This window comes from Corythoichthys intestinalis, chromosome 5, assembly GCF_030265065.1.
Source record: "Corythoichthys intestinalis isolate RoL2023-P3 chromosome 5, ASM3026506v1, whole genome shotgun sequence".
Classification (NCBI taxonomy): Eukaryota; Metazoa; Chordata; class Actinopteri; order Syngnathiformes; family Syngnathidae; genus Corythoichthys; species Corythoichthys intestinalis.
The window spans coordinates 61,227,629-61,241,427 of NC_080399.1; the positions used below are offsets into that span (position 1 = coordinate 61,227,629).

The 13,799-nt window shown below is 38.4% G+C and overlaps 2 protein-coding genes across 7 annotated transcripts in view; one reads left to right on the top strand and one right to left on the bottom strand.

Moving 5' to 3' along the window:
- Positions 1–13,799, top strand: part of LOC130915870 (Fanconi anemia group A protein) — a 129,452-nt gene that overhangs the window by 23,493 nt on the left and 92,160 nt on the right. For both annotated transcript variants that reach the window (XM_057836035.1, XM_057836036.1), the window contains exons 8-11: positions 1,193–1,306; positions 6,783–6,843; positions 11,495–11,607; positions 12,687–12,763. In XM_057836035.1, coding sequence (XP_057692018.1) covers positions 1,193–1,306; positions 6,783–6,843; positions 11,495–11,607; positions 12,687–12,763 — 365 coding nt within the window. The remainder of the gene's footprint in view (positions 1–1,192; positions 1,307–6,782; positions 6,844–11,494; positions 11,608–12,686; positions 12,764–13,799) is intronic.
- Positions 1–13,799, bottom strand: part of LOC130915871 (uncharacterized) — an 83,574-nt gene that overhangs the window by 6,531 nt on the left and 63,244 nt on the right. For 3 of the 5 annotated variants that reach the window (XR_009063187.1, XR_009063189.1, XM_057836038.1), the window contains 2 exons: positions 6,698–6,821; positions 2,979–3,451 (listed from right to left, as the gene is read on the bottom strand). Coding sequence is in view for 2 of the 5 variants with exons in the window: in XM_057836038.1 (XP_057692021.1) it covers positions 3,445–3,451; positions 6,698–6,821 (131 nt within the window). In the remaining 3 variants the exon portion in view is untranslated. Of the gene's footprint in view, positions 1–2,978; positions 3,452–3,569; positions 4,130–6,697; positions 6,822–13,799 lie in introns of those variants that run through there. The other 2 variants (XM_057836037.1, XR_009063188.1) reach the window with 2 other exon arrangements.

The window sequence follows — 13,799 nt, forward strand, 5'->3', positions numbered from 1 at the left end:
GATTCAACTAGGTGCAACAAGTCTGAGATGATTCCAGCTTTATGACATGGCGCATTATCCTGCTGAAAGACCTTGGTTGTAACGGGTGGTTATTTGAGTCACTGTTGCCTTTCTTTCAGCTCGAACCAGTCCGGCCATTCTCCTCTGACCTCTGGCTTCAACCAGGCATTTCCGCCCACAGAACTGCCGCTCACTGGATATTTTTTCTTTTTCGGACCATTCTCTGTAAACCCTAGAGATGGTTGTGCGTGAAAATCCCAGTAGATCAGCAGTTTCTGAAATACTCAGACCAGCCCTTCTGGCACCAACAACCATGCCACGTTCAAAGTCACTCAAATCACCTTTCTTCCCCATACTGATGCTTTGTTTGAACTGCAGGAGATTGTCTTAAACGATGTGTAAATGCCTAAATGCACAGAGTTGCCGCCATGTAATTAGCTGATTAGAAATTATGGTTAACGAGCAGTTAGACAGGTGTACCTAATAAAGTGGCCGGTGCGTGTATATGTATATATTATATATAACTACATCCTAGTAAGACATAATATCCGATAACAGGAACTACAACTTGGATATCCAGTTTTAAGAATGTTCTTGCCTTTACTGAAGAATTTCAGGCAAGTAGCTCACTAGTTAGCCCCTGTAATAATTTAGCTTACTTGACCTTAGAGCACACATACAGTATATGTGGTTATTTATTTTGGAGACATTTAGCACGGAGAGACACCGTATGTCAAGCATGGGAGAGAAAGAACCGTATTATAGGTACTTAATCATTTTGGACATCTGCAACTTGTTGATCCTTTTGTTCTTCTTCCCCTAAAATTTTACGGCAGTCCTCAAAACAACCAAATCAATTAATTCAACAATGGGCCATCCAACAGTTGCTCAGAGTGTGCTCACTTAAATACGGTCTCTGAGACTTATGAGTGGTCGACGGTCGTTTAGTAGGCGGAGTTTGTGAGAGGTCAGTTCGACTCTTTTATTCGAAAATGAAATATACCAAATTTTTCAAACTATAAGTTGCTTATTATTTTTTTTATAGTTTGGCCACGGGTGCGATTTATACTCATAGTCCGAAAAATATGGTACGGTTGCTTGTATGGTATGAAAGACATACCGCAAAAGATTTTTTGTTATTTATTGCAATGTTTCTACAGTGCATTATTTCAACCTTTTTTTTTTTTCATAGCTATCTTGGGTGGACTAATTGGTTTGGGCTTCCAGTCAAGTCGGGAGCCAGCAGTAGCAGTGGAGAAGAGGTGCATTCTGCACTGCATCTCTACGCTAGATGACATGCTCTTCTGTGAGTGATCAATCAAACATCATGGTTACAAAATGTTTGTTCTATCTACAATGACTGACATCCAAGACAATTGAGAGTAGTCGTTCCCCAACCCAGAGGTTGTGGGTTTGATTCTCACCCTGATGACCTCATTTAAGTATCCTGGAGCAAGATACTGACCACTTTGCTCCTGGCGCCGCGTCACCTACCAGTAGGTAGATGAGTATACAGTGGTTCCCCGACATATGACCCTTTCGACATCCGACGTAAAATTTGTCTGTACATATGACGACATGCTCAAGATATAACAATTTATGAAAGCGTCGCAATTTCTTTGTTTTCCCGCAAGATGGACGCACGGCAGATTTTCTTGTGAGAGAAATCATGTTGGGTCCCAAGAAGGTTAGTGTAGGTTGTGAGAAAAGGAAAAAGGTGACGCTTACCCTTGAAATTAAGAAGGAAATGATGGAAAAATATGAGCGTGGTGTGTGTGTGTGTGTGTGTGTGTGTGTGTGTGTGTGTGTGCGTGTGCGTGTGTGTGAGTGAACTGGCTCGACAATATGGCCGCAGTTTGGCTATAATTTCAACAGTCCACAAGCAAATGTAACTCCTCCAATCCAGGGCTCCAGACATAACATTTTTTTACATTGAGCACAGTGGCCCCCTTTTAAAAATTTTAGGGGCGGAAGCAGAAGATTCAGGGGTGCACACTGTAGATCGACATTCAAAGTTTTCCTCTAATTTTCACTGTTTAACCGATAAATACTTATATAATAAATGCAAAAAAACTACAAACGCTCAAATTTTCTATCGGTATACTACTTAGAAATTAAGTTAAAACGATAAAAATGAAATAAAATGATAAAATAATAAAAAATATTGATTGACAAATCAACTGCGAAGACACTGGGTGACCTGGAAATTCACATCCACACGCCACACTTTGTCAACCTGGAGGAGCGTATGATTTTAGCAATGTGCGACCAGCACATACTTTGATACCTCTCGGCATGATTTTCAGGACATAAATAAAAAAGCAACAGTTTGGAAAGTTGTTGCCGCTCAGAAAAGAAATGTTAAAATGCCCTCCAAATTCATGGCTAATATGAGACGAGCGATGATGCACAGGCAGAAGGCGGGGCGTGTCGCTATCGCTTGCCGCTGCAGTCGCATCGCGCTCCGTTTGTTGGCTTTCAGCTCAACGGCGATGACTTTCGCATTTCGCCATCGCTCATCGCCTCCCGGTTATTGAGCCACTGACTTGCTCCACACATCGCCCACCTTTTTCTTCTGTTGTATTTTCCCTTGGTAAAACCTTTGTTACATTACCACCAACTAGTGGATTTAACCATGAAGGAGTATGTCAGCAACGATGACAACAAAAAAACTGCATTACTGGTCGCACATGTGTGAGTAGATGAAAAAAATACTCATACTGGCTCTAATTTTAGTCGCAAAATGCAACCATTGGATGCAGTCTGGAGCCCTGTTGTTTTTCATGTTAAATACTAATACTTTTAAAACTCGTCCCATCTAGGATTTCTGAGAGCAATCTTGCAAGTTTAACTAAACAATGGGACTGTGAAAATGGTGAAATTCAACAAAGAATCTTGACTTTGCAGGTCTATTCCAAGAAATGTTTATTTTGTGGTAAGAATAAAACAGATAAATCAAGTAATATCACTTCCCGATAATCTATGTTGTTTCGATTGATTGGGTGGGACTTTTAGCAACGATTAGGTCATAGTACTTGAAGTCCTGTTGTGCCTGCCCACGCCCACAATTTCGCTTTGTTGTCATGTTGGTCTCAAACAACATAAGACATAAGTCTCGAATTGAACTTTCCATGAGCTGGAGGAACCCTGTCAATATTTAAATTTCCACTCATTTTTAATAGATTACTGAGAAATGCAATGCTTGAGCAATTTATTTGCACATTGCAGCCAACAATTAGTGTGTGGAATAGAAGTTTGTCAGCTACAAAAAAATTCAAGAAAAATGTTTTATGAAAAATGTAAATCTGCAAAAGTCCTGCTTGCACAGGTGCAAGTAGATGGAAAAATTTACTTGCGTTGTCAAATTTTACGAGTGAAATGCCCCCATTTAGCAGCAGTCTGGAGCCCTGTAATCCACCTGCTGTCTCCTCCGACCTCCGTTCCTCAGTCTCTATGAGTTAAAGTGACAAGGCAAGGCAAGGCAAATTTAATTCAACACAAGGCAATTCAAAGTGCTTTACATCACATGAAGATCATAAAAATCACATTTAAATCAATACAACGTAAAAACCAAGACAATCAAAATCGGAAATAAAATTATACATAAAAATCGCATTTAATCACAAATAGAATAAAAACAAAACAAACTACTACTACTGATAATAATTGAAATCAGCAATGGAGATAAGCACAAGAGGAATAGAAAGCAAGTAGATTGAAATATATAGACAGTTATGAATATGCAGTGCTAAACAAAAGCGTTTTTAGCCCTGATTTAAAAGAGCTAACAGTTTGAGCATACTTCAGACGTTCAGGTAACTTGTTCCAGAGGTGAGGAGCAGAATAACTAAATGCTGCCTCACCCTGCTTGGTTCTTGTTCTTGGAACATGCAGGAGACCGGTTCCAGACGACCTTAGGGGTCTAGATGTCTAATAGGAGTCTAACAAATCAAGCATGTATTTTGGTCCAAGGCCATTAAGTGTTTTGTAGGCGAGCAGTAGTATTTTATAGTCTATCCTTTGACTCACTGGAAGCCAGTGTAGCGATTTCAAAACCGGTGTAATGTGGTCCAGCTTCCTTGTATTTGTGAGGACTCTGGCTGCAGCATTCTGTACTGGCTGCAGCTTCCTGAGTATAAATATAAATAAATAAAAACACTTTTTCATTTTTGATTTATTACTATTGTAAGATCGGCAAGGAGGTCGCCAGCTTTGTGAGGTTTTTCGTCATTTGTTTTAGAACTTGTGTAACACAACACGGCTACTGTCCGCCGTAGCCGACGCCAACAACAACATTATAAGAGAAAGTAAAGACTTCCCACTCTTCCGCACCTCTCTCACTCGCTCGTCAGTCACACGTTCAGGAACAGCATGCTAACCACAACCGCCACATTAGAACCTGATTTGTTACATTGTTTTTATTATATTATTATTATTCCGATTCGGTTTTAGTATTTGTAATCAGGGGTCGACGATATAAATAGCCCGGTTGCCCGGACATACTTTTAAACCCGTCAGTGCCACCAGAATGCTCCAACCACTAGCCTGGTTGGGCCAGTAAAAAAAATGTGTTGATTTAAAAGAAAAAAATCTTATTACACATTTTTTCCCAGTGGTTCTGTGTTTTGATGACGTTACGCTATCCCGATCAATGACAACCTTAGTCTATTCAGCCAGCTGTTGCTCTCTGTGGGGTGTAAACATACCTCGTTCGCTCGCCCGCTCCCGCGTGAACGCACACAACCTGAATACTGCTGCCGATTTATCGTCACTATCTCAGTGCCTACCTAACGTTATACTACAAGACAACATGTTTCTGAAACCCCCAGCACCCTGCCAAGCACCGGGGGGGGGGAGGGGCACTCAAAGAAGAGAGTTGAGGAGGAGATGAGGGTAAGCGAAATTCAATATGAAAAGAAAAGGCTGGAATTGGCTCGGTTACAATGAGACAAAAAACAAGGTTTATTGTGAGGTGTGCAGATCACTGCCTACATATGTAGACAAGTAAGAGAAAAGTTAACGAGTATGAAACCTGTGATATAAACATTACGTAATGACTGACGTTACACAAGAATAATAAAAATTATAAACATCATTTTAGCGCAAAACATATACTATCCTGGAGTGATTATGGATGTGATTATGGAATTGAAATAGGGTTATTTGGATTAGATTCATGTTTTTGCACCGTTTTGCTGCACTTTTCATTAAATCTACCTAAAAAAAAATGCTATTCAAGCAAATTGTTCTTTTTCGTGATTATTATCATCAATAACTGACGTATTGACCTGGGCCAGTGGTTTTGATAGTGGAGCCAGTGAACTTCAAATTGTGAAGTTCACAAATTCAATTGTGTCTCTGTGGTAATTAAAGGTTTGTGAAATTTCCGATTCTTAGATTATTTGCGATTCGGCCGCTGAGGATTTGAGAACGATTCACAAACATCCATATTGTGATTATTTGAATATGCTAAGTAAATCGGAACTAAAACACAGTCAGCGCGGTCTTCGGGATGCAATGAGGAACGGGCCGAGGCTAAACATCCACATTCCACAACTCATGGCCATAGATTAAAAAACAGCCGACAGCCACTACAAACAACGCCCAGTTGCTACAAACTACGCCCACATAATGGTACGGTAGATACAGTCACATGTATATAGAACTTGATGCGAAATGACAGACTCGGCGGCGTTAGCACATGTATAGAGAACAACATGCGAAATGACACTCGCCGGCGTTAGTAAACAGCCGCCACCTTAATGCACTAGACTTCTCAGGAAGGCTCTGTTGTAGTGAACCTTACGAGCAAACCTAGTTACCATTTTATCTAAAATACTCCTAAATGGGCAAAATCTTGAATATAATTAAATGATGAAACATTTTTTAAACTTTCACATGTCGAAAGTAGACTGATTGGAAATTATGGACTAACGGGAGCAATTTTAACAGCATTAACGGTTGATTCACAACATTAAATTAATTGAATGTAGTTTAAAGCTGCTGATACAGAATGGGGACTTGAGTATTTTATTTACTGTTTTGAATTGTTAACTTGATACTGAAATAGTAGTTTATTTAAGCCTGAGAGGATTTTTGTACTTTTTGTAACTAATGTACGACGATGGAACGGGGGGGTTGTGCATCAATAATCGATTTATATTCGAATCGTAGCCTCTGAATCGTAATCGAATCGTGAGGTGCCCCAAGATTCCCACCTCTAGTGCTAATTGTTATTTGTAATTGTACCCTGCGCTATCTAGTTAGGATAGGGTTTTTGGCTGCGGAACAAATTAATCGAATTATAATGTATTATGGGAAAATCCCACTCAACATATGACTATTTTGACTTACAAACCAGGTCCTGGAATGAATTGAATTTGTATGTAGAGGTATCACTATAGTGCAAAAGTGCTTTGAGTGCCTTAAAGTTGGAAAGGTGCTATCTAAGTGAAACTCCAACTCCCTATTAAAAAAAAAAAAAATAGAAAAATACACTAATTAACTTTTCCATTTAAGGCTTGATAATTGTTTTATTAGTGACCACAACAAAACCAGAACTCATTCATTCATTCATTCATTCATTCATTCATACATTCTCAATCATATTATATTATTTGAAAGAAGTTGTTAAATTCTGTCTGATTGAAACATTATGGCTGGGTAGTGTGAATTGAAACAGTTTAAATTTACTTACCTAGACCTAAATCTGTTTCGGTTTTGTGACAATTTCCAACACAGTTCAATCTTGAAGTGTCTCCTGTGTGCTCTTTCCTTTTCAGGGCTTCTGGACTCTGCGGACAATTCAGCACAGCCGTTTTCTGAAACCGCACCAGAGAGATGGTTCATATTTCTTTGATTACATGAAATTTATGGACGTGCAGAGAATAAGGCCCACATTCTTTATGAGATAATCCGCATCCAACACAATCTTAAAGGTTTTATAATACACGGAGTCCTCGGTTTACAATGTCCTTGACATACAACGTTTCAACTTTACAACACCTGTTCCCCGTCCACCATTTAGTCCCCAGTACCAGTTTCTGCTTCGCTGGTGCATAGTGCTTGTCTGTGTGTTGTTGCCTTTTTTGCCCTCCTTTTTACACATTGTGGACACAAAGAAGAAGGTCTTGTACCGATGCTGGTCCAACTGAAAGAAAAGCAACTACCATGGAATCGAAGTACCATAAAAAAATAGGAGAAAGGAGAGACACCAACCAACATCATACAGCATAAAGATATGCTACATTCAGACCAAAGTTAAACCGTTGCGCGAAAACACCTTCCAAACTCTTTACCAAAAGCAATTTTGTGTAGGGCTGCAGTTATCGATTGCTGTAAGTACAGTAATTTTCGCACTATAAGGCGCACCTGACTATAAGCCGCCACCCACCAAATGTGACACGAAAACGGCATTTGTTCATAGATAAGCCGCACTGGGGTATAAACCGCACCTGTCCTCACTGTATTATGGGACAGTCACACCAAAAGATATTAACAGCTAAAGCTTTATTTGACAGCAGCATCATACGACTGTCATAAGACCAAATGGACCACCATGAAGCTTTAAACCAATTGGCTGCAAAGCTTTATTGCTTCAAGAAGCTTCATTTGGCCATCACTGCTCCCTTGGGGGAGACAGTCAACCTCTTCTGCCACCTGCTGTCAACACTGTTGTTGTCCAACATGCCTCCTAGCATGAATTGCAGCGCTACAGATGTAAATAAATCCAAAATTCATGTTCTGTGCTAATTATTAATTTGGTTACTGTTCCAGTTGTTTCATTAATTGCTAGTCATGGTATTTGGTAACCCTTTATTTGACAGTGGCGCCACAAGACTGTTATTATACAATAAAAACTATGACATGACACAGTCATGAGCATTAATGAATGCTTATAACAGATGCCATTTAGTGTTATCCGGCAAATTATCTCACTTTTGAATGGATGTAAAAGATCCAAACTGGACATAAATTGGATTTAGTAACATAATTTGCCGGATGACACTTAATGACATCTGTCATAAGAATTCAGTAATGCCCATGATAGTGTCATGTCATAAATATGACCGTCTTATGATAGTCTTATGACGCGATTGTCAAATAAAGTGTTACAAAATACCATAACAACGAATTAATGAAACAACTAGAACTGTAACTGAATAAATAATTAGCACAGAACATGAGTTATGATTGTTATTTACATCTGTAATGCTGCGATGCATACTTAGAGGCATGTGTTGCCTATTGACCCAAATAAATTAACAAATAAGCCGCACTGGACTATAAGCCGCAGGATTCAAAATAAAGGAAAAAAGTAGCGGTTTATAGTCCGAAAATTACTGTAATTGATTAATCTAACTATGCAGAAGTGCACTTTCATTAGAGCAATGACTGCATTTTGCAATAAATATTAATCCCTGATCTTAAAAAATAGTAAATGGGGATCGAAGTACAACAAAAGATCAATTGGCTAACTTGCATGGGAAAAGTCCGCTAGCCTAAATGCTATAAAATGCTAACATTTTTTTTCTATTATTATTTTTAAACGATGCTCTTAACAAATCGTCCGAACACAACAAAATATATTACGAATCCATAAACAATCATATTCGCTCCAACAAAAATTTACAACAATATGCTTGTCTTAACAGGGAGCGTTAGATGAGTTATGTCATATTCACTGTTGCCACTAAAGTACAGTGTATCCACTCAAATCAATAAAACTAAATGCAAACACTTTAAAAACAAACCATTACGACACCACTCTAGTTAAATGAATCCTCGAAGCAGCAAAATTTGTTTCCAAGCATTTTTCTAATCGAATCACTCAAGTTAATCGATTAATCGTTGCAGCACTAGTTTTGTGTACACATCATTGTATGCTCTCACAGCATTTTATTTTTGTATTTTCATGAATTGTAGCGTCTTCAAGGACAATGCCAACTTTTTTCGAGTTTTAAATGGTTTGTTTGCAACGAAAGCACGGAACACGACTACTGTAAGCCATAGCTGACAGCAACAAAAACGAAAACAATACGAAACAGCAGAAACAACAGAAAAACAAGGCCTTATCATTTATCTGCTGTGAATTGGAATGAGTTTTTCACTAGTAGACGTCCAATACATTTGGGATACTCCCACTTCAAACGGATTGGACGTCTGTTGCCGCCAGTGCCAGCCAATTGCAGGCAATGAGTTAATTTTGGCATTTCATATTATTTCCTGTTGTTTTTCCGTCACTTCCTTTTAGAGCATTTACAGGTCACTTCCTGTTGATTTTGGGGCATTTATTCCAATTTATTCCATTTATTTTCCCACCTGGGAATTTTGGGTTACTATAAAGCATTGCTTCTCAGTTATTTTCTGTTAAGCCCCCACCCCAGAAAGACGTAAACGTTTTGCGCCACCCCAACTCTCTGCCGCCACTGTAAATAGTATCATTTGTCTACGAAATTATCATTATTATAAGTAAACCTCTGCATAACATTGTGTCCTTTTTTTATATTAAAGAAGAAAAGTAATATACATCAACTTACAAAAAAGTATAACTTTACTAACATTGTTCAGAAAAGACGTAAAGCGCATCAATTTGTCATTTGTCATTTGTCATTCCAAACTGAAAAAATACACTCAAGGTCAGTGTTGTTAATAACGGCATTAGAATATAACAGCGTTACTAACGGTGTATTTTTTTTTTTCAGTAGTGAGTAATCTAATTAATTACTTTTCTCATCTTGGCAACGCCGTTACCGTTACTGAGGCGGGAAAGGCGTGCGTTACTATGCATTACTATGTTGGTTGAACAGCCGCCATCTTAAAGCAGTAGACTTCTCAGGAAGGCTCTGTTGTAGAGAACCTTCCGAGTGAACCAAAGTAACTTTTTATCTAAAATGCTCCTAAATTGGCAAAATCTTCGCTTAAATCTATCTTTAAATGATGAAAACTGTTTTAAAACTTACACATTTCGAAAGGAGACGGAAAGGAACTAATGCAATAATGGAAGCAATTTTAACAACTTTAACGGTTGATTCACAGCATTAAATGAGTTCCACACATAGCAAAGGTTATTATCTAGTTATCGCAATATCCGCAATCCCCCTGTTTCTAGTTAAGTTTAGGGTAAATAATTGAGCTAGGGCCAATTGTCCCAAAAACCCTTTAAACTTCACATTGTGTGACCTGTTTTATTGAGAAAAAAAAAAAAAACATGAAAATTATCACCAGTTACTTTGCCAAGCAACTAATTACTTTTACATTCAGGTAACCGAGTTACTAACGCAATTACTTTTTGGGAGAAGTAATTTGTTGTTTAATTACTTTTTTAAAGTAAGATTAACAACACCGCTCAAAGTACCTTTTTTTTACCTTTTGATACTGAATAATAAAATTTAATAAAATCAATAAATGACAACATATTCAAATTGCAACATGCAACATTAATGCATGAGGACAATATGCCAAACAATTTGACTGAAAAAACAAAAATTAATTGAACAAAAAAAACTGTCATTGGAAAGAGTTTTTATTTTCTCTGCAGGCAGTATCAGCTCCTTTGCTATAGTGTGGGGTTATTTTGGACTGAGCAGCTTGGTATGCCACCTTATATTATGCTAACAGTGCTCCCTGATTTACCGATGTAACACCGATGAAGCGGGACAATTGTTGGCAATATTAGTTTTCGCTGAACAAAAACCGAGCGGCTTATCAGTGCGATTGAGTGACACCTTAATTTTATTTGGCTTACTGCTGTCCGCTGCAAACGATTTTAGACACAGTAAAAAGACTGGTCTTTCGTATGTATCAAATTCAAAGCCAAACGCTACATATGCCTCATCATATTTTCTTGTCTTAGCTCTGCATATCTCCAGTGCTCTTTGCTGTGTGCTCCTATTTGGTTCAAAAATACTGAGCGCACTCTAAAAATGAGAGTGCCACTGCCACCTACTTAGTGTCACTCTTTATTCTAGTACGGCAAAAAAGTATGTTCGCTGTGGTCACATGCGCCATCCCCGGCACTGTGCTGCACCGACTGTTTGAGAAGTATTTCTGTAAAGGAAGTGACTAAAAATTGTCCCTAAATGAATAGGAAGTGACTCAAAATGAACATGAAGTAAGCTGTAAATGCCTACAAAAGACTAGCTGTTTATGCTCTGGTTTCAATGCCATTCACGCCGTTAGACATCCAATAACAGTGACACCTTTTCAAAACGATATGTCGAGGCTTGGTGGGAGCATATCGATAACCTTTTGGGCTAGAAAGTATCGCGACATATCACATTTTCGAGATATTGTCACACCTCTAGTCGCCAGCATAGGAATGGAACTTGATCGTAACTCGAGGACTCCATGTATGTTGCTCGAACATTTTTTTCTTTTTATATTGTTTGAACACAACACTTTTTACTGTTATCAAGGTGTATTATTTAATTTGCTATTTTAAGGAAATAATTAAGGTGATGTGCTCTGCGGTTGTGTGCTTTATTTGATGCAGGTGTCAGCTATTTGATACTTCGTTGTGTGAAGTTTCAGCTTCTCCAAATGCCCTCCAGCGCTTTTTTATGCACTCACTAACGCAGACTCTCACTTACAAGCCTCAACTTGCAGGTAATGCACATGTAACAGACCTAATATTGCTTTTAAATGAACTCTTACAAAGTTATTTTTGTCTATCGACAAAATAATTGTTGTTGATAGACTATAGAAGTTGGTTCCCCATCAGATGCAAATTTATGAAAATGATGTCATTCGTTTGTGCTAGGTTTGAGGTTTGATCTGGGGTCAACCAGCCCCCCATTTTGATTAAAAATGGCTAAAAACAGTGTCAATCATTTGTGCTGTAAACATGTTCGTTTGTGCTGCTATTGTTTTTGAGATATTAATTTAGAGTGATGACGTCACTTGCAGCTTTTCCGTATGCAACTCCTGTAGCTCACAGAGCTCTGTCAATAACAGAGGGGTTTCCCAACAACTAGTGCAAACGTAGCACAAAAAATTGCACCCCTTCTGGTCCATTTTGCAATAAATAGGGGGCTTGAGATATTAATTTCAGTGATGTCGTGACTCTCAGCCCAACATTTACTGCGAAATGGACCCGAAGGGGTGCCATTCATTTGTGCTATGTTTGCGCTAGTTGTTGGGACAACCCTCTGTTATTGAGAAATTAATATCTCAATATCTATTGAAAGATAGAAGCACAAACGAAAATCTTTGCAGCACAAACTTTGCACAAACGATTGACACCATTTTAAGCTGTTTTAAATCAAAATGGGGGACTGGTTGACCTCAGATCAAACCTCAAAACCAAAACGTAGCATTAACGAAAAACAGCATTTCTGGTCCATTTTCAGTAAGTGGAGGGCTGCGTGACGTAATCACTCAAAAATAATATCTCAAAAAAGATAGCACAAAAGAAACTTTTTTACATCACAAACAAAGCATAAATGATTGACGCCATTTTTAGCCATTTGGGGGGCTGGTTGACCTCAGATTGACCAATAAAAGAATTGTAAATATCTTAAAAACAATAGCAGCACAAACGAAACTTTTTACAGCATGAAGGTAGCAGGGATGACATCATTTTTATATAAATTTGCGTCTAATGATGGGCCAACTTCACCTAGGTCTGTCAACAACATGCAGCGCATTATGGTTCTAATTGTCAATTCTGCTGATTATTTCTTCAGCGTCAGATGCAATTGCTCAGCAGAACAAGTGGTCCTTTGCAAAAGCCAGTCCGCTACTAACCTCTCTTTTCTCTAAGGTAAAGTGTGAGAGTCCTCATAAATTTAATTCATCCCACAAGGAGACTATTTGCAATATGTAAATGTTCAAGTGATCTTGAAAATATGAGTTAGTTGAACAACATGACAATTCTGAATGCATACAGTTTTGATGAAGTTTGAGACCTCAATTAGATTATTAACATATTAAGTACTGTATTGGCATTCGAGGTGCACTAAACCAGTGTTTTTCAGCCTTTTTGAGCCAAAGCAAACTTTTTTACTTGAAAAACAAACAAACAAACAAACCTGTATTAACAATATAAAGGCATGTATTGAATAGAAGTCAAACGAACACATTTTATTACTACATGATGCAGTTTCTGGGGATGCTTTGGCACTTGCTTTAGATTTTCAGTCACTTCCTACTAATTTTGGGGAATTCTCAGGTCAATTCCTTGTTAACTTATTGGTTGCCACTGACGGCACTAGATGTGCAAACCATTTGGACTGGGAGAAGGCATATGAACGTTTGTTCATTCGGCCCTCCCAGTCCAAAGGGTTGTTCCAAAATCAATGTTTTTGGTGTTTTTGTTTTTTGTTTTTTTTATGATTAAAAATACCTCACGTTTCCATGGTTTTTAAACTTTTTGTGATTTTTCTTAAGAGGATTCCATTGATTTTAGGCCATTACTGAGATACTTCTGGTTCATTTGTCATTTCTTATACATTTTGGGGTCTTTGAGGCATTTACTGCTGATATTGGGTCAGTTTTAGGGCCCGAGCACCGAGTGGTGCGAGAGCCCTATTGTCATGCATAGGATGATTATTATTTTTTGGGCCCGAGCACCAAATACGATTTTATTATCGTATGTGTAATATCGTATGTGCATCGTAGCAGTGTTTTGTCGTGACACTCATGTGACACGACATGCGACGGTCCATATTGACTGGGAGGGACGAATAAACATTAATTCATTCGCCCCCTCCTAGTCACAATGGTTTGGACGTCGAGCTCCGTCAATGGCAACGAATGAGTGAAATGAGTGCCCTGTAAGGGTAAAAATAGTATAAGTG